Consider the following 23,152-nt stretch of genomic DNA (forward strand, 5'->3'; position numbering starts at 1 on the left):
GGGGCACGGCGGACGCTGCGTCTGTCGGGTCCCGGGTGCCATCCCCGGCGCCCCGCTCAACGGCGGGGTCGGGGTCCAGTCGCGCCAGCTCCCCCACTCACGTCCCCTCTCCCGCATCCGCATAAACGAACCCTCAGCTGAGGTTCGTTCGCATCAAGAGCCCGCACGCGCATCCGTCATGCGCACATATACTACCATATGACGGTAGGACTGCTCCAATTTGCAGTCTGTTTCTATTCGTCTTCCTAGCGTGACCGTATCGCGTTCGAGCATACGGTATGACTGCCTCAATTGGCAGTCCTAAAAACAACTAAAACCTCCTCCCGCGACCGTATCGCGTTACAATCCGATAGTACTGCTTCAAGTTGCAGTCACTCTCGTCTTCTCACAACGTCCACATGGCGTTGTGTATACCTCACCACTACCACTCGTGCGACCGTCTCGCACAAATAAATTCAGACGGTAGCGCTGCTCCAATTTGCAGCCAAACATTGTATATAAATGTTTTGTGGTTCGGTATCGTCGAGGAGCCCCAATTGGCTCCTCCATCACCCTTGTATATAACCAATGGGTCGCGCACGCACCGCGCGCGACCTTGTATATTTCGGTGCTAGCACTGCTACGAGTTGCAGGCGTTCATCACACCATTGTATTATACAACACGACCCGTATGTCGTGTCTAGAGGGGGAGAGTGTAACGACCCAGGATCGGGTCGTTACGGGCATCGTACATCCACGAGCCCAGCGCCGTACGCGCTGGGCAGAGATAAGATAATGATGTATTAAATAGACGCGTGCGGCGTGCGGGTATTCGGAACCCGCGCGCCTAGTGCGGGCAGCCTTTCTACCTGCCCCACTATCCTACGAGTACGCCGAGCCTCAATAGAGCCCGGACCAGAGTACTTGCGGGAAAGGGGCTACAGATTGCGCCCCCCTATACGTGAGTTTTACAAGGCCATTTTCAGCATCGCGCATGCGCGCCACGATCGCCTCGGCACTGGCTCCACGTCGGATAGAGACAGCCACTAGCTGGCGCAAGCGCGGCACATCCATGGTTGCGATGGCCATGGAGAACCGTTTGTAGTCATCAAGCCGCTCAATGCAGGTCCCACGCCGACGGATATCGTTCAACTCCTGCCATGGATGGTGAGTATCAATCTGTGAAATGATAACCTATTCTGCTTACCTTGAGACGAAGTTTCTTAACCTCGGAGGTCAATGTCCCCGCAACATCGCGCATTTGCGCGTGGCTGCGGTACGCGTATGGTGTGTATTTCGATAGCACTGTGGCCCGGGCGACGATACCTGACCAATTCCTAGATGTTGGTACCGTGGTACACCGCATACACGCCAAAGCAGCTCCAGCAGCAACGTCGAGACAGCCGTCAGCCCGGATGACTAGAAGCTTTCCTTCGTCTTCTATGCCGCACACCTGGAATCCAACGGCACTGTCCTCGGCGTGGATTGCGAAAGGGTATGTGGTGTATGCATTACCAACAGGCCACGGGATCCTTATGCCACCACAGGGGCTCGTCCGACGAGTGTGGCCTTCGGAGAGAGTTCGATGGACCTGGGTAGAGACTGAAGGGAAAGGTGTGGAAGGCGGCTCTCCTAGTGCAGCGCAGGGGGCCGCTTCCTCTTCGGTCAGTGTGGCACTATCCGGTGTGCCTTCTACCGGGTCGTCAGGTTCAGAGTCAGAGCTAATCAAGCCGTTCATATGGTAGACTGGTGTTGCAATCGAGCCTGGTACATCATCAGGTAAGTACACATTTCAATATACACTGCTAGTGGAGCGTAATCACCTTCGGCGCTGTCCTCAGATGGCGCAGGCGACACCCGTCCACCCGGCACATGTGATGCGTCTTCCTCATCCTGTCCGCGGCCTCCAGAGCGAGACGCGGGTGCTGTAGGGAGCGCGTTCCGTGCGCACTTGCTAGAGTGGATGTGCACTTGGTAGGCCCAGTCCGATATGCGCGAGCGACCGAGGCTGATCCATTTGGCGCAGGGGCCGCAGTACTTCTCCCGAACTCCGTCAACCTCCCGGAGAGTTGGGTTGAACTCGGCATCAGGAGGAAGACCATCGTTTTCTTCCCGTATAGTGCCGATTATCTCCTCAGGATGAGCGTACATGGCCCCAGTTCTTTGTGCACAGACACTCTCCTCACCAGAGGAGTCATCGCCGCCATCCATTGCGTTCGGCCCACCAAGTACGGAGCTTTGATTATTGAGAGACTCCGAGTCCGAGTCGGAGCGTGCATCGGGTGAGCCAAGGCGGCGGCGCATGTAGAGGGTGTTCAGCCGCGTCCAGAGCCCGAAAGGTCTCCTCAGCCCAGAAGAAATTGAGGGAGTGCGCTCGATAGATGGGTCGTCAGACATAGCACGCAAGGAGAATTTAGTATCACGCAGCGTAGTTTTTCGTCGAGCAGAACGGTGTGTGTGCCGAATTAGGAAATTAGCCGCTCTCTGAGTATGGTGTCGGCCGTCTTTTTCCTCCCACACGATGTACTATGTCATGCATGATCGTATAAATTGCTCTGAACAACTCTCGAGTACCACACGAACTGGTAGATATATGATACACCATACTTTGCGGGCCCCGACAGAAAGTCGTGCAAGAAGTTCAAACTAGGACCCCGAACCGCTGCAGGGTATGGGATACGGGGGGTAGCTAGAAATGGGCGCTAACTTTCTGCCCCCCGCTTGCCCGGGACTCCCGGCAGACCTCTACGCCCATTCGACAAGTCGCGCGCCTAACGAGAATTCGCATTGTATGGTGCGTCCGTATTCCATTAATGAACTCTCGACCACTGTGTATACTTCGTGTCCCATCAAAGCGGACTGGACGATTGTACTACTAGTAGACGATGTACTAGTAGCTACGCGTACGTGCATACATATGCAGCATGCGTATTCGAACTCAGACATTCCCACGAGTACCTCACTACCTCCCGGTACATACGGTGTTCTGGCCCTGTGTGCTCTCATGTTTTACACTGTACAGCAGCAAGGCGTACAGGGCTTGTCAGATGACCACAGGAACAAAATAGAGATGTTCCCAAGCACACGAAAAACAGAGTATGGGATTCCACCCCGGTGGCAGCCCGAGAATCGGTTCCACGACCCGAAGGAATCGCCACGTCAGCTTAGCGCGGAGCACCGGATTTATACCAGCGCTCTTAGCCGAACTTCTCCAGATTCCAGACCGCCAATCCCCCCCTACACTTTTCCTACCACTCTGCTCCTGCACGTCGCGCGTAAGGCCCGTCGACATGGACGCACCATGGACGAAGACCGGAGAGGAAGTGCTGCAGTACTACGCCGTGGACCAGGCCAGGGGTCTTACGTCGGAGGCTGCTGCTAAGCACGCAGAACTTTACGGGAAGAACGGTGCGTGATTCCCGTCTGTATTGCGCAATTCGTCTTGTGGGTCCTCATATCACTCGCAGAGCTACCCGAAGACCCGCCAACACCACTATGGGAGCTCATCCTCGAACAGTTCAAGGACCAACTCGTCCTCATCCTCCTGGCATCCGCTGTCGTCTCCTTCGTCCTCGCACTCTTTGAGGACTCGGAGGGCTCGAGCTGGTGGAGCGCGTTCGTAGAGCCCCTTGTCATTCTGCTCATCCTGATCGCGAACGCGACAGTCGGTGTCATCCAGGAGACCAACGCGGAGAGGGCAATTGATGTTAGTCGTCCGTGTGTGAGAATCCGCCTCAGTCGGGCTGACTAACTCTTGCACAGGCTCTCAAGGAGTACTCCCCCGACGAGGCGAAGGTCCTCCGCGACGGACAGTGGACTCGTATTCATGCGACGGAGCTCGTTCCTGGTGATGTTATTTCCATCGCTGTCGGCGACAAGATCCCCGCCGACTGCAGGTTACTCTCCATCGCGTCGTCCAACCTCCGCGTCGACCAGGCCATTCTCACGGGTGAGAGTACCAGTGTCAGCAAGGTCCTTGACATCGTCGCGGACACTCGCGCTGTGAAGCAAGACATGATCAACCTGCTCTTCTCCGTAAGCATCATTCTATGAAATATGACGTCTGTCCCACGCTAACTCCGTATTTGTATAGGGCACTACCGTTGTGAACGGAAAAGGAACCGCTGTCGTTGTCTACACTGGACAGAAGACTGCTATTGGCGACATTCACAAGTCAATAACGTCCCAGATTAGCGAGAAGACTCCGCTGAAGCGCAAACTCGACGACTTCGGCGACATGCTCGCAAAGGTCATCACTGTCATTTGCATACTCGTCTGGCTCGTCAACGTCCGGCACTTCTGGGACCCTGCCCACCACGGCGCGCTCAAGGGTGCTGTGTACTATTTCAAGATTGCCGTCGCTCTCGCTGTCGCTGCTATTCCCGAAGGTCTCGCTGCTGTCATCACTGCTTGCCTTGCTCTGGGAACGAAGAAGATGGCTCAGAAGAACGCGATCGTCCGTAACCTGCCCAGCGTAGAGACTCTTGGCTGCACGAACGTCATCTGCTCCGACAAGACTGGAACTCTGACCACCAACCAGATGAGCGTCTCGAAGGTCGGTTCTTCGTTAATTATGCCGTGCGATGTTTCTGACAGATGGATTAGTTCACTGTTGTCGACATCTCCGGCATTCCTCGGGAATTCCTCGTCGAGGGCACGACCTTCGCGCCTGCAGGGTCGGTTCGCCCCGCTGATGGTAAAACCATTGCTGAAGTCCGCTCAGAGCCGCTGCAGCGCCTGGCTGAGATCAGCGCCATCTGCAACGACTCCAAGATCGTGTACCACGCCGTGAGTCGCATTTCTCTCCATCAAAATATTCATGGTCCAATATAATAATTGTGAACAGGACAAGAAGACGTACGCCAACCTTGGTGAACCTACGGAGGCTGCGCTCAAGGTCCTTGCTGAGAAGCTTCCATGCCCGGACGCCGAGCTTGCGAAGAACTTGCAATACCTCGAACCTGCTTTCCGCGCCAACGCTGTCAACGACTTCTACGAGAGCTCGATCCCCCGCCTCCTTACCTTCGAGTTCTCCCGCGACCGCAAGATGATGTCCGTCCTCGCTCGCAAGAACGGCACTGGTATCTTGTACGCCAAGGGCGCCCCGGAGTCTATCCTCGAACGCTGCTCCTCCGTCCTCGTCAACGGGCGCACCATCCCCATGATCCCCCAGCTTCGCGACGCCCTCCTCCAGAGCACGATCGCGTATGGCTCCCAGGGTCTGCGCACGCTTGCCCTCGCCTATGCGGAGAACCAGTCGCTCGACTTAGACTACTACAAGTCGGAGACCACTGCCGGGTACGCGCGCTTTGAAAAGGACCTGACCTTCGTGTCTCTTGTCGGCATGCTGGACCCGCCGCGCCCCGAGGTGCGCAACGCGGTCGCACAATGCCAGGCTGCGGGCATCCGTGTCATTTGCATCACTGGCGACAACAAGGGTACCGCGGAGACGATTTGCAGGCAGATTGGCATCTTCGGCGAGCACGAGGACCTCGCCGGGAAGAGCTACACCGGGCGCGAGCTCGACGATCTCAGCCCCGAGGAGAAGCTGAAGGCGGTTATGCGCGCTAGTCTGTTCAGCCGCACGGAACCGAGCCACAAGAGCCAGCTGGTTGACCTCCTGCAGAGCCAGGGCCTCGTCGTCGCTATGGTGAGTGCATCGTTCAAGCTTGTGTTAGCAGTTCGCTAATTTCCACGCTTCAAAGACTGGTGACGGTGTCAACGATGCACCTGCACTGAAGAAGGCGGACATCGGTGTGGCTATGGGCAGCGGCACTGACGTCGCCAAGTTGGCCGCCGACATGGTACTCACCGACTCGAACTTCGCGACCATCGAACAAGCCGTCGAGGAGGGCAGGTTGATCTACAACAACACGAAGCAGTTCATCCGCTACCTCAGTGAGTCCACACTTGACGTTGTTCACCCCGATTAATTGCTAACGCATGTTCAGTCTCGTCCAACATCGGCGAGGTCGTCAGCATCTTCCTCACGGTCCTTCTTGGCATGCCCGAGGCACTCATCCCCGTCCAACTCCTCTGGGTCAACCTCGTCACCGACAGTCTGCCCGCGACCGCGCTCGGCTTCAACCCGCCCGACCACAGCATCATGCGCGTTCCACCGCGTGATAGCCGCGAGCCCATCGTCGGCAAGTGGCTGTTCTTCCGCTACATGGTCATCGGAACCTACGTCGGTGTCGCGACTGTCGCCGGATACGCTTGGTGGTTCATATTCTACACCGAGGGACCCCAGATTACCTTCCACCAGCTGGTACGTCGTAGCTATCCTCTTCTGTCAGGCAAGGCTAACATAGCTTGCACGCATAGACGAACTTCCACCAATGCTCGACGCTGTTCCCCGAAATCGGCTGCGAGATGTTCACGAACGTGATGGCGCAAAAGGCGACGACGATGTCCCTGTCCATCCTCGTCACCGTCGAGATGTTCAACGCGATGAACTCGCTGTCCGAGAACGAGAGTCTGTTCCGCCTGCCGCTCTGGCGGAATCCGTTCCTCGTCGCCGCGATCGCGCTCAGCATGGCGCTCCACGTCGCGATCCTCTATATCCCCGTCTTCACCGTGAGTACTCCCGTGCTCCCTTGGCGGGCTTGGTCTAACCGTGCTCCTTTTTGCAGACGCTCTTCCAGATCGCGCCGCTGAACTGGACCGAGTGGAAGGCTGTATTGTATCTGAGCGCACCCGTGCTGCTCATCGACGAAGTTCTCAAGTTTATCTCCGTGAGTGTTAACGTCGATCATATAGGGTGGCATCGATACTAACCTGCACGTTCTCTACAGGCAACATTCGTCTCGCCGCCGACAAAGCTGAAGGCGGAATAGACGTCCCGGGATAGAGATTACACATACGTGCACGTTAGGACTTTGTAATGACTTGTAATGGCTGGAATAGTAGAGCTACTTGAGCTCGAGCTGCACCATCTCCCCCTCACGCAACTTGTTTACCGGACTCGGAGGTAAGTAGGGGTTGTCTACAACGACCGATCATGACGGTACAGGGAGAGAATTAGTCAATCTGCCCCATGGCTGAGTTGGTTACAGCGTCCGACTGTTAAGAAGCGAGTCTTCGGTCATCGGAAGGTCGTGAGTTCGAGCCTCACTGGGGCAGCTGTTTTGCTCCTTCGCAGGGGAAAGTATGTACTGAGGTTTGGGGAAAACGGCAGCTTCTTGTATGTATGTGGCCACCTCTTCCGCAACTCCGGGGTCGACGTTCTTTTTTTTTGACGGAGCTTATCACGCGCGGTAGGCATGTACCTTTCGTGATAATTGCTGAGCGGCGAGGGTGATAGCCTCTGTGCTCGTCGGCGTCCGTACGGAGGAAATGCTTTACGCACGCAGGTACGCTGTACCCCAGTGTGGGACTGCATGTCGATCCGTACGGTCTCGGGTCATCCCGCCCCCTGAACGTACAGTCGCAGCGGCCTACCCACTAAAACCTCCTTTTCTCGGGTCCAGTCTGCCGGTAGGCGGTGTTCATCGCGCAAGGTTTTCTCCCAGGTCGCACACACGGCCGTCGCTGGTATTGCCCGGTTGCCAGCAGTTCTCTTGCTCGCGAGGGAGCGGTCTAGGTGGAGGCGGTGCGAGATCATCTTCATCCATCGGTTCTCAACATAGGTATGCTCTAGATTTCCCGGCAAGGGCTCCCTCTCGCCTATCACACGTTCGCAGCGCAGGACCCAGATGAGGTACGCCGTGTCCGGGAGGACAAGTCGTGCCAGTCTCGTAGCGCCATGGAGCAGCTCGCCGTCCGCATTCAGGACGGAATAAGTATGGGCGCCCAGGGCAAGCCCGACGTTAACTTCCGGGAGGTCAAAGCCCTTCTTCTTCAGCAATCCACGGGCCAGCGCCCACGCCGTTTGCTGACCAGGCACAGTACATTGGGTCAAGATGTGCTCCATGGACTCTAGCACACCGCACACCGAGCAGAGAGCTCGTCCCTCGTACCCAGGTATGTGGCTCCAGAATTTCCCCACGCGGTGGCTCCCGTGCAAGGCTTTCCATACAAAGTCTCTTGTTTTCTTCGAGATTGGGTCCTTCCTGAGTGAGCACCAGACCGCCTCTTCAGTGGGCTTGACAGTTGACGCTGACATTACCGCCTGCTGCACCAGGATCATAATCCGGCCTGTCTCCTTCCGGGTCGTGACACCGTTCCACTCGCGGACACCATGGTACGCCGCTCGCTGTGTCAGGTACAAAATCGATGCGCCACGGACATTGTATCTAGCCGGAGCAGGCAAGAAAAGGGGGCGGTAGGTAGGCGGAAGCGCAGCCCCTTCCCCGGCCAGACGGTCTGCTTCCTCATTTCCCCTAACACGTGCATGGCCTTTGACCCATTTAAAGGTTGTCGGCGCACTCCTCGTGCGCAACAGTCCCACGAGATCGCGGAGAGCTGCGGCGTTCGCAACGCCCAGCCAACCTCGGCGCTCCCACATGGGCAGGTGCTTCGTCAGTCCGTCCACTACGTACTTCGAGTCGCTAACCACATGCATAGGCGCGAACGGGGGCACTTTCTGATGGGCTAGGGTTACCGCATATATCTCTGCTATTTGGTTTGTCTGTTCATCGTATGGCACTCGCACTCCTTCATTACGCTCATCATTTTCACCAAACCAGGCGCCGCTCCCAGCACTCGCACATCCCGTGCCATTGCCGCGGGCTGACCCGTCCGTGAAGACTTCAACCGCTTCCTGCAAGACTTGGAAACGGCTGGACGGACGCAGGGCTGGCCGTACGTCCACCGTCGCCGTCGGGACAAAGACACGCAGGGATTCAGCTATCGGGGCGTCTGTGGACATCGAGGGGTCAAACAGCACACGGTCGTTCGCTACACGTGCGGACACATTCTCCCTCTTCCTTCTCGACGTGAGAGTCAGTCCGTCCCCGTTGCCCCTCCGTCTCGGGTTCCATTTCTCCACTATCCGACCCACAATCCTCGCTGCAGCATTCGCACAGCGGTGCGGGTTGTCACATCCATACAAGGATCGGTCTCGTTCACAATGGTTGCACGGGCAGCAGGGACGGGGGATGTGGTTCAGGTCCAATTTCGTTAGTCTCTCTGCAGCAGCCTCGCATTGTTCTACCGTTCTAACTTGGTGTCCATTCCGGAGGCATCGGCACCCCGGTGAGTTCTCTGCGCATCGACCCGGGGCTCGTCCAATGTGGCTCCAGACAGGTAGCTGCGCGCGGAGGTTCTCCGTGGGGTTACTTGCATCACACCTGACGTTATACTTCTTCGCGGCCTTCATCATGTTCTGGAGGCATCGGGGCATGCCAGCTTTGGTACGTGTACTGACGTTCCACGTTTGCAGGAAGGTGTTTACTCTAGCTGGTAGTTCCGTGGTTTTCGAGTCCGAGGCAACAGCTCGTGCCAGCAATGCATCCGCCAAGTGCGTCCACATCGGCCTTTTGAGGCCAAGGCCAAGGTACGTTCTGAGCCACATCAGGTTTATTGCGTCGTTGCGGGCTTTTATGTCCAGCAGGTTCAGACCCCCCCTACTCACAGGCTCATACAGTACTTCGCGTGCTATACGGGGGTGTGCATCTCCATTCCATAGGAAGGTTAGCATAATTTTCGTCAGTCTCTTCTCCACGCTTTCAGGCATCGTCTGTACTACCGCACGAAACTGTGTTCGGCCTGCCAGTTCGATTCCTATCGCCAGCTTCCTTCCATTTAGGGTGGGCTTCCCCTTCGCCCACTTCGCGAGGTTCGTTTCAATCGTACTAATAACCGGGGTCCACGGCGCAGCTTGATCAATTTCGTTTCCGATCCACGCTCCCAGGCAGCGAATAGCTTCGCCATCTTTGACAATGTGAACCGATCCGGGGATCACGCCGCCATTCGGGGCGAGCCTTCTCGTCGTGATCACTTGTTCACGGTACTCAGGCGAGCCAATCGGTAAGATCTCAGTTTTCTCTGCGTTAAAACGTGCACGGGCTGCCCGGCACCACCTCGCCGTCACTTCACAGACATCAGCATACTCATCGTTGCTGCTCAGGTAAACTGTTGTATCATCCGCGAACAGCTTTGCTATGAGTCTCTCCGCTTCACCAGGGATTCGGAGTCCACGTAGACCCGACTTTCGGAGGGCACACGCCAGCGGTTCTATAGCTAAGTCGAATATCAGGCAGGAGATCGGGTCGCCCTGCCGGACGCCCCGTGTTATTCTGAAGAGGGCACTGCGCACTCCATTGACGATAACACAGCTCTCCGCCCCAGCATATAGGTGCATGAGCGTCCGGACAAAATTCTCCGGGAAATTCATCCTACGGAGGACAGCCCAGAGGTATGTATGGTCGATTTTGTCGTATGCTTTCTCCTGATCAAGGGCCACAATAGCTCCATTTACTTCCTCCGCCTCTGCGTATTCTATCATCAATTGCGACAGTTTGATATGGTCGAAGATTCTTCGGCCTGGGATAAATCCCGCCTGGTCAGGGTGTATGATGGCGGGTGCAGCTTCGACAAGCTTGGAGGCTAGGGCCTTGGTCATGATTTTGTAATCAGAATTTAGGAGCGTGATTGGGCGGTAGTTCCCGATCTCGCGCTTGTCTTTTTTCAGCTTGTACACAGGGCATATCCAACCGTGCGCAAAGTTCGACCCGGGGACAATTCCGTGCTTCTCGATGTCGTTGAAGACTCCCACCATTGCTTTGGTCATGTCCACGGCCGGTTTCCCCTTCTTAATCGCCGCTCTGTACCAACGCTCATACGCCTTCCAGATTTCCGTGGGTATCCCGTCTAGCCCCGGTGCTTTGCCTGACGCAGCATCCTTAATCGCGTCCGCAACATCGTCTCTCGTGAGTCTCTGGGCCAGTTCAGCCTTCGCATCGTTGCTAAGCTTCGCTTCCGTGTCCACAAGCGCTTCTTCGATGTATGCTTCGTGGATTTCCCCCTCCTCCAGCGGGTCGTCACGTTGTAGGTCGTCATAGAAGGAGCGTGCTATCTTGGCCATCGTTTTGGAGTGGTTCGTGTAGGTCGGGGGGTTTGACCCTGGTTGGAGCATTGTATACATAACTTCAGTCACTTCAGGTGTAGTATTTCCTCTCATCCAGTATTTCGTCATAGTTTCACTTTGCGCCCAGTGTCTTGCAGCAATCTCACTGCGTTTCCAGCCAAATCGTTTTTGTTCCAGTTTAGTGAGTCTATCTTGCAAGATCGCGGCTCTTTCTGCTCGTTGCTCATCCATCTCCGCTCGCGGGATCTCATCTCCTCGCGGGTTCAGGGTTTCATGCAGGTCGCTCTTCAGTCTGTCAATTCATTTTTGCATTTTCGGGATCTTCTGTTTCGCTCTGGCTCTCGCAGCAGCAGCAAGTTCGTGTTTGAAGGCGGCGTACGCGGTCTGCGGGTTATCCTCCTGGGTTCTCTCTGTCATACAGCCAATCTTGCGCGTCAGATTAGCAGCAAGCGCTAGCATAGTCTTCTTCATCTCCTCGTCCTCCAGCAGGTGCACAGGCCAGACCCATCTGCCTTTGCCAATAAACGGGGCCTTATAATTCTCCACCGCCACAGCTACCATTAGGTGATCAGTCGGTATACCGGGTTCCACTATACACCACTCGGAGCAGTCCTTCATCATCGGGCGCCGGACATATATTCGGTCTAGTCGGGACTGGGCAGCAGTGCTCTCCTGGAGGTAAGTAAATCCTTTGTCCAGCGGGTTAGCGCCTCTCCATCCATCAACGATCGAAAGCTTTGTGCACAGGTCCTGGAGTGCTTCGCGCGGTGCCTCCGGGTCCTCTCTGGGAGGTAAACGGTCCGCCTTGTCCTCCACGACGTTACAGTCCCCTAGCATGAAGTCCACACGGCCAAGATTAGCGTTCTCAAGCTCTTTCCAGAAGTCGGCGTTCGCAGGTGCGTCGTTCGGTGCATATACATTCAGCAGTTTGAGTGTTCTGTCTTCTGACCACTGTATCGACATCAGTGCAGCCCGTCCCGGGATCACAACTCGCATAGTCACGGCACTGTCCCTTAGGACCCTCTTGTTCACAGCAAAGGCAACACCCCGTGCACCAGTGCTATTCGTGGGGTCCGGCGAGTGGTATACGGTCATGTTTCGCCCGAAGATGTCGTTCAGCCTGGCCGCTCTTCGGTCATCTAGGTGCGCCTCCTGTAGAGCGAGCACCGCAAGTTTCTGGTCCCTGACTAACTGGTTAACAAGCATCCATTTGCTAGATCCCTCGAAGCCGCTCTCCGTTCCGTATCCACGCATATTCAGACTTGCAATCTTAATCCGCGCTTTCGATCTCGGTTTGCGGGTTCGCGGGGTCGTCGCCTCATTCTCTCTCTCCCCCGACCCCGCCGCCGCATCCAGGGCGTCCGGTCGCGGCTGGCTGCCGCCGTCCTCGGGAGCCTGGGCGCGGGGCAGCGTCCCCGCGGCCGTCCGGTTGTCCTCCCTGTTCGCAGCGCTGCCGCCGTGTTCGTCGCCGCCATCATCGGTGCCAGGGTTGGCAGACGGGTCACCAGCACCTCCAGCAGCGCCGAGGCTCGTGCCGTTTGCCTGATTTGTGTACCGCGTGTCATCGTTTCGGTTTAATGTGATTCTGTTGTTGGTGGTTGGCAATTTCCCGTTCCGCTTCAACCAGAGCGGGCGGTCAGAAAGCATATCCCGGCTTTCACGGTCGACTATGCACTCGGCGCGTGACTGCCTCCTTCCGCAGCAGTACTGCACACTGGCTTAAGCTTCTCAGCACGGCACGTCGAGACCTGAATAGGTCGCCGTTGTTGTGATGGCCTCCCGGCTTTCCTGCGCTCGCAAGCCAGTATATTTGGGCACGGGAGGGACCTCGCTCGTCAGCAGGTGGTCAGGTGCGGGTACTGGTCTGCTGCGTTTGTTTCGCTCGTGGATGGGGCGGTCAGTTTCATCCACAGTCCAGACAAGTGTTTCCTCACTCTCCGTACATCGTGCTTCTCAGGATACTGACATATTTCGTCAGGCAGAGTGTCGGGGCACGCTTCACAGAAGTCCTCGTTCCATCCCGTCTACACACGCGTAGCCAGATATGTGCAAGCGATCGTGAATTAGCGTCTTCAACAAGAGTCTGTACAGGCGAAGCGCAGGGCGTGTACTGAGAGTCCAAGATTCAGGTAGTAGTCAGGCAGGGTGTATGTATGGGAGCTCGGGTCGTTAGTTGGGGGGCGGTACACTACTAGGAGCTATGTAGCAGAGTGAGAATGCAAGAAGCTAGCAAGATGATACGTCAAAAACGGCGGGGACGCCTCGCGGTCACGAGTCCGCAGGCGCGCTACTGGTGCCAGTCGCCCTCCGAGGGGCCTCCAGCGTGCCACGGCTCGCTGCTCAACTGGCGGCCCCGGTACGCGTGCCCACGCGGCTGCCCATGGTCGTGTCCGCTGCTCGTGCTCTCCCCCGCTGGGCCCTGCTCGGACAGGCCCAGGCGCGGGCCGCCCTCGTTCTCCTCCTTCGGTTCAATCCACGTCGAGGGGCCCGCGTACGTGTTGGGCCGGTAGTTCTGGGGGACCGAGTTGCGGAAGCCAGCGTACCGCGCCTGGTCCGGGTTGTTGATCTGGATGCCATGCTGCCCTGTCTCGCCCCATTGCGGTGGGGCAGACGTGTTCCTCGTCTGCTGCGCGGGCCAGTTCTGTCGGCGGGCCGTTCGCGACTGCTGCTGGCGGGCTTGCTGCTGCGGGTGTTGCAGCTGCGGCTGCGGCTGCTGCTGGGGAGGGGGCGGGTTCGAGTTTGGTGGCCGGCTGGGGGCGTACGAAGGCGGCGGCGCAGTGTTCTGGCGCGCTCCTTGCGTCTGCGAGTACCCCAGGGGGCGGCCGGTGTTCGGCGCGCTGCTCTGCGCCCTCTTCGGCGGGTCCGGCGTCGGGCCAAGTCGCTCAGCCCATCCCTTGATGGCCGCAAAGGGGCACTGCGCATATACGTGGTCACCGCCGTGGCACGCAACACACCGGACCGGGTCCAGAGGCTTCCCAGTCGCCTCGAAGCGGCAGTCGATGGGGAACTCGAAGAGCGAGCTGCGCCACTCCTGCCAGCGGTAGACGTCCGGCGTGGGCGGCTTACAGTAGACCTGGGCGATGTAGTCGGCCTCCTCGCCGTTCACAAACGTCGGGTATGTCTTGACTTTGATGGTGCGGAGAACCTTGCGCGCGGCCTCCAGCTCAGGCTCCGTCGGGTCGCGGTCGGTGGCCCCAGTCATGATCGTGGCGAGGTAGGGGAGGCGGCCTTTTTCAGCATAGATCCTCTTGATTTCGCGCTCAATGACGGCGGCGTTGCCTTGTTGGAAGCCGCCATAGGACAGGAGGTACTCCGGGACAGTCTCGAACGCGCCGTGGATGTGGAGTGTCATGAGGAGCATCGGCCACACGCGCTGGCGGAGAAGCATGCTCCATTCCTCCGGCGTCAGTCCGTACAGCAGCCAGGCGGTCGTGAAGTCTCCCTTTCGTTCGCAGTTAGATTCAGGGTCCGGTGAGACATAGAGGAAGTCGTCGCGCCCCAGAATGGTCGAGACGTGGCTGAGGAAGAGCTTCTTCGCCAGTCGCGCGTGCGCGCGGTCGCGCATGTCACGCTGCCACTCGATTTCCACGACGACCCAGGTTCTAGGCTCTAGCTCCTCCTTCCAGCTCTCGATTTTCTGCGGGTCGAGGCCGCGGATGAGGTCGTGCGGGCCCATCGGGTGCTTGACCGGATACCCGCCCTCCGGCGGAGGGATAACCGTCAGCTTCCCAGCACGGGTGAGGGCCTCCGCTCGGGTGGGGCGCTCCGCCAGTTGCTTCGTTTCCTTCGCCTTTCCCTTGTCGTGACTCGTGTGCGTCGATGAGGGGGCGTTCTCAGTCATCGGCGGGGCAGGCACGGGACTGGCAGCCGCGAGTTCGTAGGTCTCAAGCGGCGGAACTGGGGGGTCACGGACGTGTGGGGGGTGCGCGAAGTTGGGGCCGTCGACGTCCATCATGACGAGATCACGGCCAGCGGGCGGCGCTTGGGCGCGCGGAGTGGGATTGGGGGGCTCGCCGCTGCTCGGGGGAGCGGCCAGGGCAGCCGAGAGCGCCACGGGCGTCAAGGAGGCCGGGAGGGGAGGGCAGACGCGGGGAGAGCCGCGCTCAACGGGCTCAGGCAGCGCGTGGCTCGCGTACGCGTTTTGATACACTGCCGGGCTCTGGTGCGTTAGCGTGGGGGGCGCCGCGAGGTCGGGGTTGAGAGGCCCGCCGTTCTCAAGCCTCTGCGCGTTCTGGTAGAAGCGCCAGAGGTAGTCGAAGGTGTCTTGGTCCGGCGGCGGCCTCACAGAGTTCAGGTCTCCTCTGCCATCGTTCAGGGCCAGGGGATGGGGGTTCGCGGCTCCGTACGGCTCAGTCGCCGTTTGCATCGATCCCGGTACGGGCGCGTTCGGGGCGCACACAGCAGGGGCCCATGGCGCGCTCGGAGACGGCTGGACAGTCATCACCATGTTCTGGCCGTCACGGAAGGTCGGGGCAGGGGCTGCTTGAGTCAGAGCTTCGGTGCACATCGCGGAGCCATTCACGCCACGCCAGAGGGCTGCAAGATAATCAGGAGAGACGTCGCATATGTTTAAAGTTTTCTCACAATCAGGGCGGCTCCCGTCCGCGCGTTCAACTAGTACATTCCCGATGTACTTGTCACCGGTGAGGGGGTCAATGACAACTTGTGCCTCTCCGCGCGGCGTGTTGCACATCGTCGCGTTAGTCGGATACACCGCAGACGCAGGCGTAGCCTGGCCAGGTCGGGCGCCGAGGTCGCGATCGTCCGCAAGCTGAATCATGGATGCCGTTCTCTGGCGCTTTCTCGAGTGGTTCCCCGCTTCGACTGGCTCGCGGTTCACATCGTACGCTGGCAGGACGTAGTCGCTCGGTTTCGTGCGCGCGAGGTCAGCGTGTCGATTCGGGGCAGGCGTAGCGGGCGGGGGAGGTTGCGTAGCGGGGGACGGCGTGCGGAGTGTTCCTTGTGTGCTGGCCATGGGGATCTGGTCGTCATTGTGCTTTGGGGCCGCCGTCTCGAAGCCCAAGGGGCCCAGACGTTGGCCCTTGCCTGCCGGCGTCGGTGAGACTTCGTTTGATCTCAGCGGGGACGCGTCGGTGCGCGACGTCTCATCGGGTGGAGAGTCACTCGTCGGCAAGGCCAACTATATATTTGTTAGGTATGCAGGTTACTCGGTCGTCTGTCCTCGCACCTCAGTACCGGCTCCGGCGGAGCAGCGGGGGCCGTGCTCGGGATCCGCGCGCTCAGGGCGGTCATGTTCAGCTCCATAGAGACTCGGGGCAGTCGAGAGGTGAACCGTCGGCGTTCCGGTCGCGCTCTCCGGGGAGGAGAGCCAGTAATGGGCGTCGTCCGCCATGCTGAGCAGTCGAGTGGGGGGTTGGTAGCTGGGAGGGGGGCGAGCGCCCCTCCCGGGGCATCCGCCTCGCACCTTAAATCATCGCGCGGGGGGGGGGCTTTCTCGGCTCTCTTCTCGCGCAGACGTTCAGGCCTCACACTGGGGCTTGATCGTGCAGTCCTGGCAGGTAGTACAGGCGAGCGTCCACGAGCGTAGAAGTTGTCTGTCCGCATCCGGCTCCGGGCGGGCGGGTTCTTAGTCAGCGCGCCGTTTGCGACCCAATTTGGGCCGCGCGCACGGTTCCTCGTATGCACAGCGCCCCTTTTGGCCATCTTCTACATTCGTCCAGGCCGCATTCGTCCACTCGCGCGTCCGTCGTAGCTCCTTCCGGCCTGCCGTTCAGATCCTCCTCAGGCATCTCGGCTGTCGTCGGCCGACTCATGTTTAGCAGCAGGTCCCGGACAAAAGCGGTAAGTCGTTCCTCACTCGGACATTTCTACTTTCAAGTTGTTGTTCACGGTTTGCAATAGTGTCTCTCGCATCTTCCACTCACGCGCCATCGCGCGCCACTTCTGGGGCGGTACTCCAGACTCAGGTTCGTGATTGGTTAAGGATTTCAGGCTTGCTTCGGGACGCTGCGTAGGGTACAGCTTGCAGCGCGCTGCGTCGGGCCCCGGGTGGCTCGGTCGGATTTCCGCCGTTCATCGCACCGCGGCATGTCGCGCAGGGCCCGTGGTCATGCTTCTGTCGCGGGGTGTTTTATTTCTTCAAGGTGCCCTATGTTCGTTTCACGGATCCCCGCTAGTCAGTCGCATTTCTCCAGTGGTCCGTCAAATCCAGTCACCGTTCGTTGCGGCTCGTGTCTAGCGGTCTGGCCTTGCAGCCGTTATATATTTCTCGCGCCAGCAGGGATTGACTCGCCCAGATTTCATCCATTTCGGCAGTTTCGGTTGCACTCGCACATTCAGCCGTATCATCCTTGTTTATTCCGGGCTCGTTTGCTTCACCATTGGATCACTCCGCTAATGCTCGCGCATCAGTTCACTTCGTTCGCGCATGCTTCCGTCGTGATTCAGGTCTTAGCAGGTGCGCGTGGATGATCGGGTATCATCGGCGTTGCTTCATTTCTGCTTACTTTCCGCTCAGGTGCTCAGTTCATCGCTGCGTCGGCAGCGTCCGCACAGGTAATTCCGGTCAGTCTCCCGTAGGCGGGCTGTTCGTTGGTTAGGCTAGTGATGCCCATCGCCCGGGGTACATGTTGTTCTGTCCGTTCCCAGACTCCGCTGCCCCTCCGTGCCTCCTTCGCCTGCTATTCCCTGCACTTCGTCCGTCGCTCTCGTCCACGCTCACCGACACGCCTCAGCCGTCGTATGCAGGCGGTTCATCCTCACTCTCCGAGTCCTCCGTCGGCCGTTCATCCCTCCAGATGCTGTACGTTCGTGGGCGGACGTCTGCGTTTCTCTCGATCTTGATTTGGCGTGTGTGGAGGAGGAGGGGGAGTAGGAGCGTCCTCGCCGCTCTTCTCCAGATCTCGAAGCGTACCATTTCACCCTCGGCGTGCGGAGTCGCCAGGTACGCAAACTCCGTGAGGGATCGTCTGTCCTCGTTTCTGACAACGAACTCCGTTATGGCCAGCTCCATCGTTCGCACTGCGGTGATCGTCCCTTCAATGTTCGTCAACTCCGACCAGTACTTCGTAGGTCCTCTCGCCTGTCCTCTCTCGCCATCGTCCTCAGTCCTCTCTCTCAGGAGTTTGATTCGGATGCGCTGGCCAACGTGGAGTGGGATGGCAGGGGGGATGGTGACGTCGAAATATACCGTGTCCATGATGGTTGCCCGCCTCGGGAGGCCAGCGGGTGCACTTCCTCTCGGATGGGCATAGACTGTTGTGGCAGCGGCCAGGTTGTGCTGTGCGGTGGGCATGGCTGTGGGGGGAGGAGGAGAGAAGGGAGACGCGGGTGTTGGGGTTGCATTTTAAATAGGGGGGCCCTGCTTGGATGGGAGGGCCTTAGGTTTGCATTATAGCTGGCGCCACTCCAGCGTTCTACACTCAATAATTTGGAGATCCTTATAAATTTCATTGGCTCTCTTAAAGCCTATATTCTGGGTCTTGGGTGTGTGCTAGGCCCTAGGTGTGAGAGTTGGTTGGCAGGGTCCAGCCTTGTGTCTGTGTGGGTTCCTTACTCTCTAGTACTCTACTCTCTGTAGTCTGGCATCCACTGCAGTCCTACCAGGTTTCAGGGGCCTCCAGTCCCTAGGTCATGTGGGTTCTTCATGCATCAGTAGGAGGTAGGCCTGTGACAGGAGTGGGAGGGGGCGCCGCCCTTAATCGGCGCGCTTAACCTCTTGCATTTAAAGGCAGTCTTCAATGCCTAGGTCCCCTTCTCCCTAGAATTTGGGTATACCAGCAGACACCCTTGGGTTTGTCATATTAGGGACGTTTCGTACTGAGGATATAGTTCATGAAACAGTCAGGAATTCTTGGTTTACAGGTAGAGGGGAGGTCAGCACTCTTGAGGGCCCCCCTCACCTTCCTCAGGCTTCTGGACATTCATCCCGGCTTGGCCAGAAATTTAGGGCTCAATTCCACCGCTTGGAGTGCCTTGGTTATGTTTTCCTCGCCCGCCCGGGGCCAGCTTTATGATCTTATCATCCACTCCTTCCGGATTCGGATGCTTCTTGATCTAGGCGCTCTACAGGCGCTTATCTCTCAAAATTCCGCGTCGTACGATATCGGGCTCAGGGTGCACTCAGCAGTGCGGGGTTCCCTCGGTATGCAGGAGAGGGAGTCGTTCTCTATTCCATACGCATTTTAGACCTCTGCTACAGAGCAGGCATCCACGCTTACACGCAGGCATCCACGCTTGCGCGCGGGCATCTACATCACGTAGGCGTCGGCCCTGGCCCAGTCTCTGGCAGCAGGACACACATCCCACACTCTCCCTCCTAGTTCTAACATCACCCGGGGTCGCAGGCAGCCAGCGGGGAGTTTGGGTCGGTTCTGTACGGTTCCGTTGCCTTGTTGTTTGTGCTATGCCTTCCTCACACTTGGGGAATAGCGTGGGAATAACATTGATGGTGGTGGTACAGAGTCAAGGCGCCCCGGGGGGGGGGGGGGGTCGACGTTCTTCCACCTCGCTTATAGGAGTTGGCGTGATAACGGGACAGCTTTGTCTCTCGTCAACTTGAGAACAAACTAACCACTTACGACAATACACCACCGATCGGTGGTTCCAAGTGAGAGGTAGCACTCAATTACCGGCAAGACCTATCTTGTTGATGGGGCGCCGCTGACGATGCCAAGTGGAGGACCTCGACATCCACAAGCTTGCAAGCGGTAGAGGGCTAGGCCGTCGGAAATTTCAGCGGACGCGTGCCATCCGCATTAATGCAGGATCTATCACCGGTGGGTAGATGAACCACTGGCAGGCCGACAGGTTCCATGCATCGACGCACCGGCAGCAGCACCACGTTCCACGGGCGTCCGGCAGCAAGCAGACAGCGAGCATGCACCGCACCGTGTCGAACCTTGCCAGAAAATAGGCGTGACAGGCTTCAACAGGCTCGTCCCCCGAGTTCGGTCCGATGGAAGGAACCTTGCAGGTCGTGGTGGGCACCGCTGCATGGCGAAGCTGCGCAGGCGCATGCACACAACGCTGCACCGCGGTCGAAGCACGCCCGAAGCCGCCCGCGCGCGCAAGACGTCCAGACGAAAGAGGCAGTCGTCTACGTTCGCGCACCCGGCGCGGTGCCACTCCTTGGCTCCCGAGCCTCACCCCGACGGGCGCGTGCCCCCGGGGGCATATGTGCTACTGGCGATGCGCTGACGATAACCCCCCGAACCCTCGACGTCGCGTTCGATTTTTGGGACGCTCCGCGGGCTGTCGGTGCCAGAATATCGATGGAAACATACCGCACCCGCGACGGGCCCCCATGGCCCCTTGGCCGAATATAAACCGTCGCGCGAACGCCACAGCACACGGCGCGGGCCCGACGGCAGAACGGTTTCGCTCGTTGGTGTGGTCATGGACCAGCGGGGCGGACGTTCGCGACGGAACACGCCCATCGGAATGCGTGCCGCGACGAGTTACGCGCACGGAGGTCGAGTGGGGCAGGGTGCGCCGGCGGGCGGCGCGGGCGCGTCAACGATCGCGAGCTCGAGGACGGCCGAGGAGAGCGGGGCGACCGGTAATCAAGCTCGGGCTCGAGATCCCAACAAGCGAGATGCGCGCGGGCCGATGCGGCGCTGATCGTGGAACATGCAATATTGGCGAGATCTGATGCGCGCGATACTCAAAATACCTAACCTCGTTGACAATGTCGTACCAACGCGCCTTGGCCGATGACCAACCTCTCCTCCCCATTGGCCGTTACCGGACTCCAGGAGTCCGGTCGGGGACATGGGTCAGCGCAGGGTATAAGTTATAGCGTCGAATAGCAATGACGAATATGACTGTTACACAATGTACACCATCCAAAGAACTATTAGCAGGCGTCCGCCTTGGGCAAACAAGCAGCCGTACGGGACCGCGCTATGCGGACGGGCGGGCACCCACCGCCGTACATACAACGAGCCGAGGAGATTCGCTCAGACACGGTCCTCGCCGTCGCCCGCAGCGGGCACGGAGCCGGTCGGGGCACGCGAACGCGAGTGCGAGCGTGCAAGCTCTTCGGGGGGAACGACATCGAACCCACTGCGCCCAAGCTCGGAGGGAAGCAAGGCGGTATCGTCGAGGGCCTCCTCGGCGAGCAGCGTGGCCGTCTCGGCGTCGTCTTCGGTCGGCGCAGCAGGCGTTTCGCTCGACCGGGGACGCAGGAAGCGCGGTGGGTTGACCATGTGGTTGAAGAGGAACTGTTGGATGGTAGACGATCAGTCACTATGAAATCAGCAAGTAGGTTAGACACGTGTTGGCACTAACCGTTCCGTATCTGCATTGTGAAGAGAGTGCGTGAATATCGGGATGGTCTTAGAAGCATCATATCACTTACACCAGAAGCGCGAAACCAGCGACCTGCAGGAGGGAGACCGGCCAGGCGAGCACCTCCCAGCCAAGCCCGAGACTAACGATCCAGATGCTGAGCGTTCTGCACGAGTCGATCACGCTGCGCGCCGTCGCGCTGATATGGCGGGTCACGCTGAGGCCGAAGAAGTTGAAGAGCGAGATGGATAAGGCGATGACGACGCCGGACCACAGGACCGCGGGGGTGTCGACCATCTGGTGCCAGCCACGCGGCAGATCGAAGAACGGAGACACGGACGAGAAGCGCGCGAGAAGCGGCATGGCGAGGACGATGGTGAGCGCGCCGAACAGCCCCTCATAGCCCACAGCGACCAGAGAAGGGACGGAGTAACGGGTAAGAATCTTCTCTGTGTGCGCAGCGTGGGAAGTGGACTGCGTAAGACGCTGTTTGCGCGGTAGAGAAGCAGTATATACTGACCTTCGACGACGAATTGGGTAGCGGTGCTGCAAATGTCCGAGTATCGGTGAAATGTGCGCGCGCGGAAGAGAAGCAAAGGTCAGCAAAGCACCCTTGATAGGATACGCCACATAGCAGCGCGGATAGGGAGAGAAGTGGCTGAGAGAAGACGTACAAGACCTGAGCGAAGAGGATGAAGAACACGCCTGGAGGTCGCGGTCAGATGACTTCGAAGCAGACTGCGCACGTGAAGTGAATACATACCGACGAGAACTTTCGTGACTTCCGGCTCTTCGACGGGCTCCGTCTCGTCAAACATATTCACTGCGGGTTCTTTCACGGCATCCTTGACCATGGAACCGCTCAAACCGACAAGTGACACGCCTGCCATAACGGTGATAAGGGCGGTCCATCTTAGGAACAAGAGTTAGCAGAACATCCCGCATAAGTCGCAGGGTGCGCGGCGTTATGCTGCATGCAGCAGAATAGGTGGGAAGCATGGCAAAACTCAACTGGTAGAGCCAGAGACGCCTGCGGAGGAAGATGACGGAGAGGGCGCCGACGAACAGGACCAGGGCGCCCCGGGTCATCTGATAGATCGAGACCGGGGTGTAGAGCAGGCCGACGTTCATCAACTATATGGGCGCATTGTGACAGAAGAGGTCAACGGGACGCATAGACGTGCGGGGGCGTTTAGCATGAGAAGTAGATGTCAAGAAAGGGTAGGCAGTGGGCGTACCGTGGTGCCGGCAAGATCGCAGGCGGCGGGGAACCATAAGAGCAAAACCTTCCAGCCCTCGAGGTGCTGCTGGGGGATCTCGGCCTTTACGCCGGCGGCAGGCTCTTCTTCGGAGTCGGCAGGGAGGCTCAGAGGCTGAGCCTGGCGCTTCGAGCGGGCCCAAGAGTAAATGACAGGGAGGAAGCCTGATGAATTACACGTGCGCGGACAAGGTGATGAGAATCACCGCTAGCGAGCGAAAAAGGAGACGTACAGAGCATCTCTCCGACTGGTGCGGGGGGTGACAGTAGGTCAGGGATGCGGACGTGTGTGGGTGACCGGAAGAGGAGTACGCACGGAACATCTGGAGAGTCTGCCACACGGGCTGTTCATACAGAACATGGTTTGCCGGATTCTTGTCCCCGCAGTTCTCTACACATTGCATGTCCTTCGCGTTTGGGATAGGTCAGGTCAGGAGTCCATGAGATACGCGTGGCGGGCGTGACGGACCTGCCATTTGCTCCAGAGGGAATTACTGGAGCCCTGCAAGCGGTCAGTACAGAGTGAATGCGCATATATGGACCGAGCGGACCGTGAAGAGCATGCCCCCGACGAGGATAGGGACGAGCAGCGAGGACGGCATGGCGGGCGAGGAGAGAGGTGGGTTGCAGCGGGCGCCTCTCGCGCAGTGTGGAGGTGGCGGGGCGTGAGCGAGGTGCGGGCGGGAAAGGTGCCC

At 58.6% G+C, this 23,152-nt stretch overlaps 10 protein-coding genes and 1 non-coding gene across 11 annotated transcripts; 2 read left to right on the plus strand and 9 right to left on the minus strand.

The window, feature by feature from the left end:
• Positions 1 to 879: 879 nt before the first annotated feature.
• Positions 880 to 2,376, minus strand: TRAVEDRAFT_45797 (uncharacterized protein; the record flags this gene model as incomplete). The annotated part of the gene is made up of 3 exons (XM_008038121.1): positions 880 to 1,134; positions 1,187 to 1,743; positions 1,803 to 2,376. The coding sequence occupies 3 exons, from the start codon at positions 2,374 to 2,376 to the stop codon at positions 880 to 882; spliced, it is 1,386 nt and encodes a 461-aa protein (XP_008036312.1).
• An 847-nt stretch (positions 2,377 to 3,223) lies between these two features.
• On the plus strand, positions 3,224 to 6,936 carry TRAVEDRAFT_28094 (calcium-transporting ATPase). The gene is made up of 11 exons (XM_008037928.1): positions 3,224 to 3,387; positions 3,447 to 3,685; positions 3,742 to 4,014; positions 4,073 to 4,534; positions 4,585 to 4,767; positions 4,826 to 5,629; positions 5,685 to 5,877; positions 5,931 to 6,247; positions 6,304 to 6,555; positions 6,612 to 6,713; positions 6,774 to 6,936. Exons 1-11 carry the CDS (start codon positions 3,270 to 3,272, stop codon positions 6,813 to 6,815), a joined length of 2,985 nt encoding a protein of 994 aa, XP_008036119.1. The 5' UTR covers positions 3,224 to 3,269; the 3' UTR covers positions 6,816 to 6,936.
• Positions 6,937 to 7,009: 73 nt separating this feature from the next.
• Positions 7,010 to 7,101, plus strand: TRAVEDRAFT_t51. The gene has a single exon. It is a non-coding gene; the product is annotated as a tRNA-Asn (tRNA).
• A 316-nt stretch (positions 7,102 to 7,417) lies between these two features.
• On the minus strand, positions 7,418 to 7,798 carry TRAVEDRAFT_86439 (uncharacterized protein; the record flags this gene model as incomplete). Its single annotated transcript, XM_008038636.1, has 1 exon — positions 7,418 to 7,798. A coding segment is annotated over one exon (381 nt), but the record flags the coding sequence as incomplete, so codon positions are not given.
• Positions 7,799 to 7,810: 12 nt separating this feature from the next.
• On the minus strand, positions 7,811 to 8,488 carry TRAVEDRAFT_99932 (RnaseH-domain-containing protein; the record flags this gene model as incomplete). The annotated part of the gene is made up of 1 exon (XM_008038637.1): positions 7,811 to 8,488. A coding segment is annotated over one exon (678 nt), but the record flags the coding sequence as incomplete, so codon positions are not given.
• On the minus strand, positions 8,465 to 9,238 carry TRAVEDRAFT_120054 (RNase H; the record flags this gene model as incomplete). Its single annotated transcript, XM_008038638.1, has 1 exon — positions 8,465 to 9,238. A coding segment is annotated over one exon (774 nt), but the record flags the coding sequence as incomplete, so codon positions are not given.
• A 627-nt stretch (positions 9,239 to 9,865) lies between these two features.
• TRAVEDRAFT_105237 (uncharacterized protein) lies at positions 9,866 to 10,126 on the minus strand (the record flags this gene model as incomplete). The annotated part of the gene is made up of 1 exon (XM_008038639.1): positions 9,866 to 10,126. A coding segment is annotated over one exon (261 nt), but the record flags the coding sequence as incomplete, so codon positions are not given.
• A 1,122-nt stretch (positions 10,127 to 11,248) lies between these two features.
• Positions 11,249 to 12,202, minus strand: TRAVEDRAFT_120709 (DNase I-like protein; the record flags this gene model as incomplete). Its single annotated transcript, XM_008038640.1, has 1 exon — positions 11,249 to 12,202. The coding sequence occupies one exon, from the start codon at positions 12,200 to 12,202 to the stop codon at positions 11,249 to 11,251; it is 954 nt and encodes a 317-aa protein (XP_008036831.1).
• Positions 12,203 to 13,235: 1,033 nt separating this feature from the next.
• Positions 13,236 to 16,301, minus strand: TRAVEDRAFT_19205 (uncharacterized protein; the record flags this gene model as incomplete). Its single annotated transcript, XM_008037811.1, has 3 exons — positions 13,236 to 15,484; positions 15,533 to 16,088; positions 16,137 to 16,301. 3 exons carry the CDS (start codon positions 16,299 to 16,301, stop codon positions 13,236 to 13,238), a joined length of 2,970 nt encoding a protein of 989 aa, XP_008036002.1.
• A 1,338-nt stretch (positions 16,302 to 17,639) lies between these two features.
• On the minus strand, positions 17,640 to 18,203 carry TRAVEDRAFT_45802 (uncharacterized protein; the record flags this gene model as incomplete). The annotated part of the gene is made up of 1 exon (XM_008038122.1): positions 17,640 to 18,203. The coding sequence occupies one exon, from the start codon at positions 18,201 to 18,203 to the stop codon at positions 17,640 to 17,642; it is 564 nt and encodes a 187-aa protein (XP_008036313.1).
• Positions 18,204 to 20,697: 2,494 nt separating this feature from the next.
• TRAVEDRAFT_64029 (uncharacterized protein) lies at positions 20,698 to 23,069 on the minus strand. The gene is made up of 12 exons (XM_008038641.1): positions 23,009 to 23,069; positions 22,927 to 22,959; positions 22,774 to 22,864; positions 22,691 to 22,705; positions 22,438 to 22,622; positions 22,212 to 22,333; positions 21,963 to 22,111; positions 21,874 to 21,904; positions 21,720 to 21,745; positions 21,270 to 21,648; positions 21,200 to 21,209; positions 20,698 to 21,132 (listed from the first exon to the last, which is right to left on the minus strand). Exons 1-12 carry the CDS (start codon positions 23,057 to 23,059, stop codon positions 20,869 to 20,871), a joined length of 1,356 nt encoding a protein of 451 aa, XP_008036832.1. The 5' UTR covers positions 23,060 to 23,069; the 3' UTR covers positions 20,698 to 20,868.
• Between the last annotated feature and the right edge of the window lie 83 nt (positions 23,070 to 23,152).

Source organism: Trametes versicolor (genome assembly GCF_000271585.1).
Source record: "Trametes versicolor FP-101664 SS1 unplaced genomic scaffold TRAVEscaffold_4, whole genome shotgun sequence".
Taxonomy (NCBI): Eukaryota; Fungi; Basidiomycota; class Agaricomycetes; order Polyporales; family Polyporaceae; genus Trametes; species Trametes versicolor.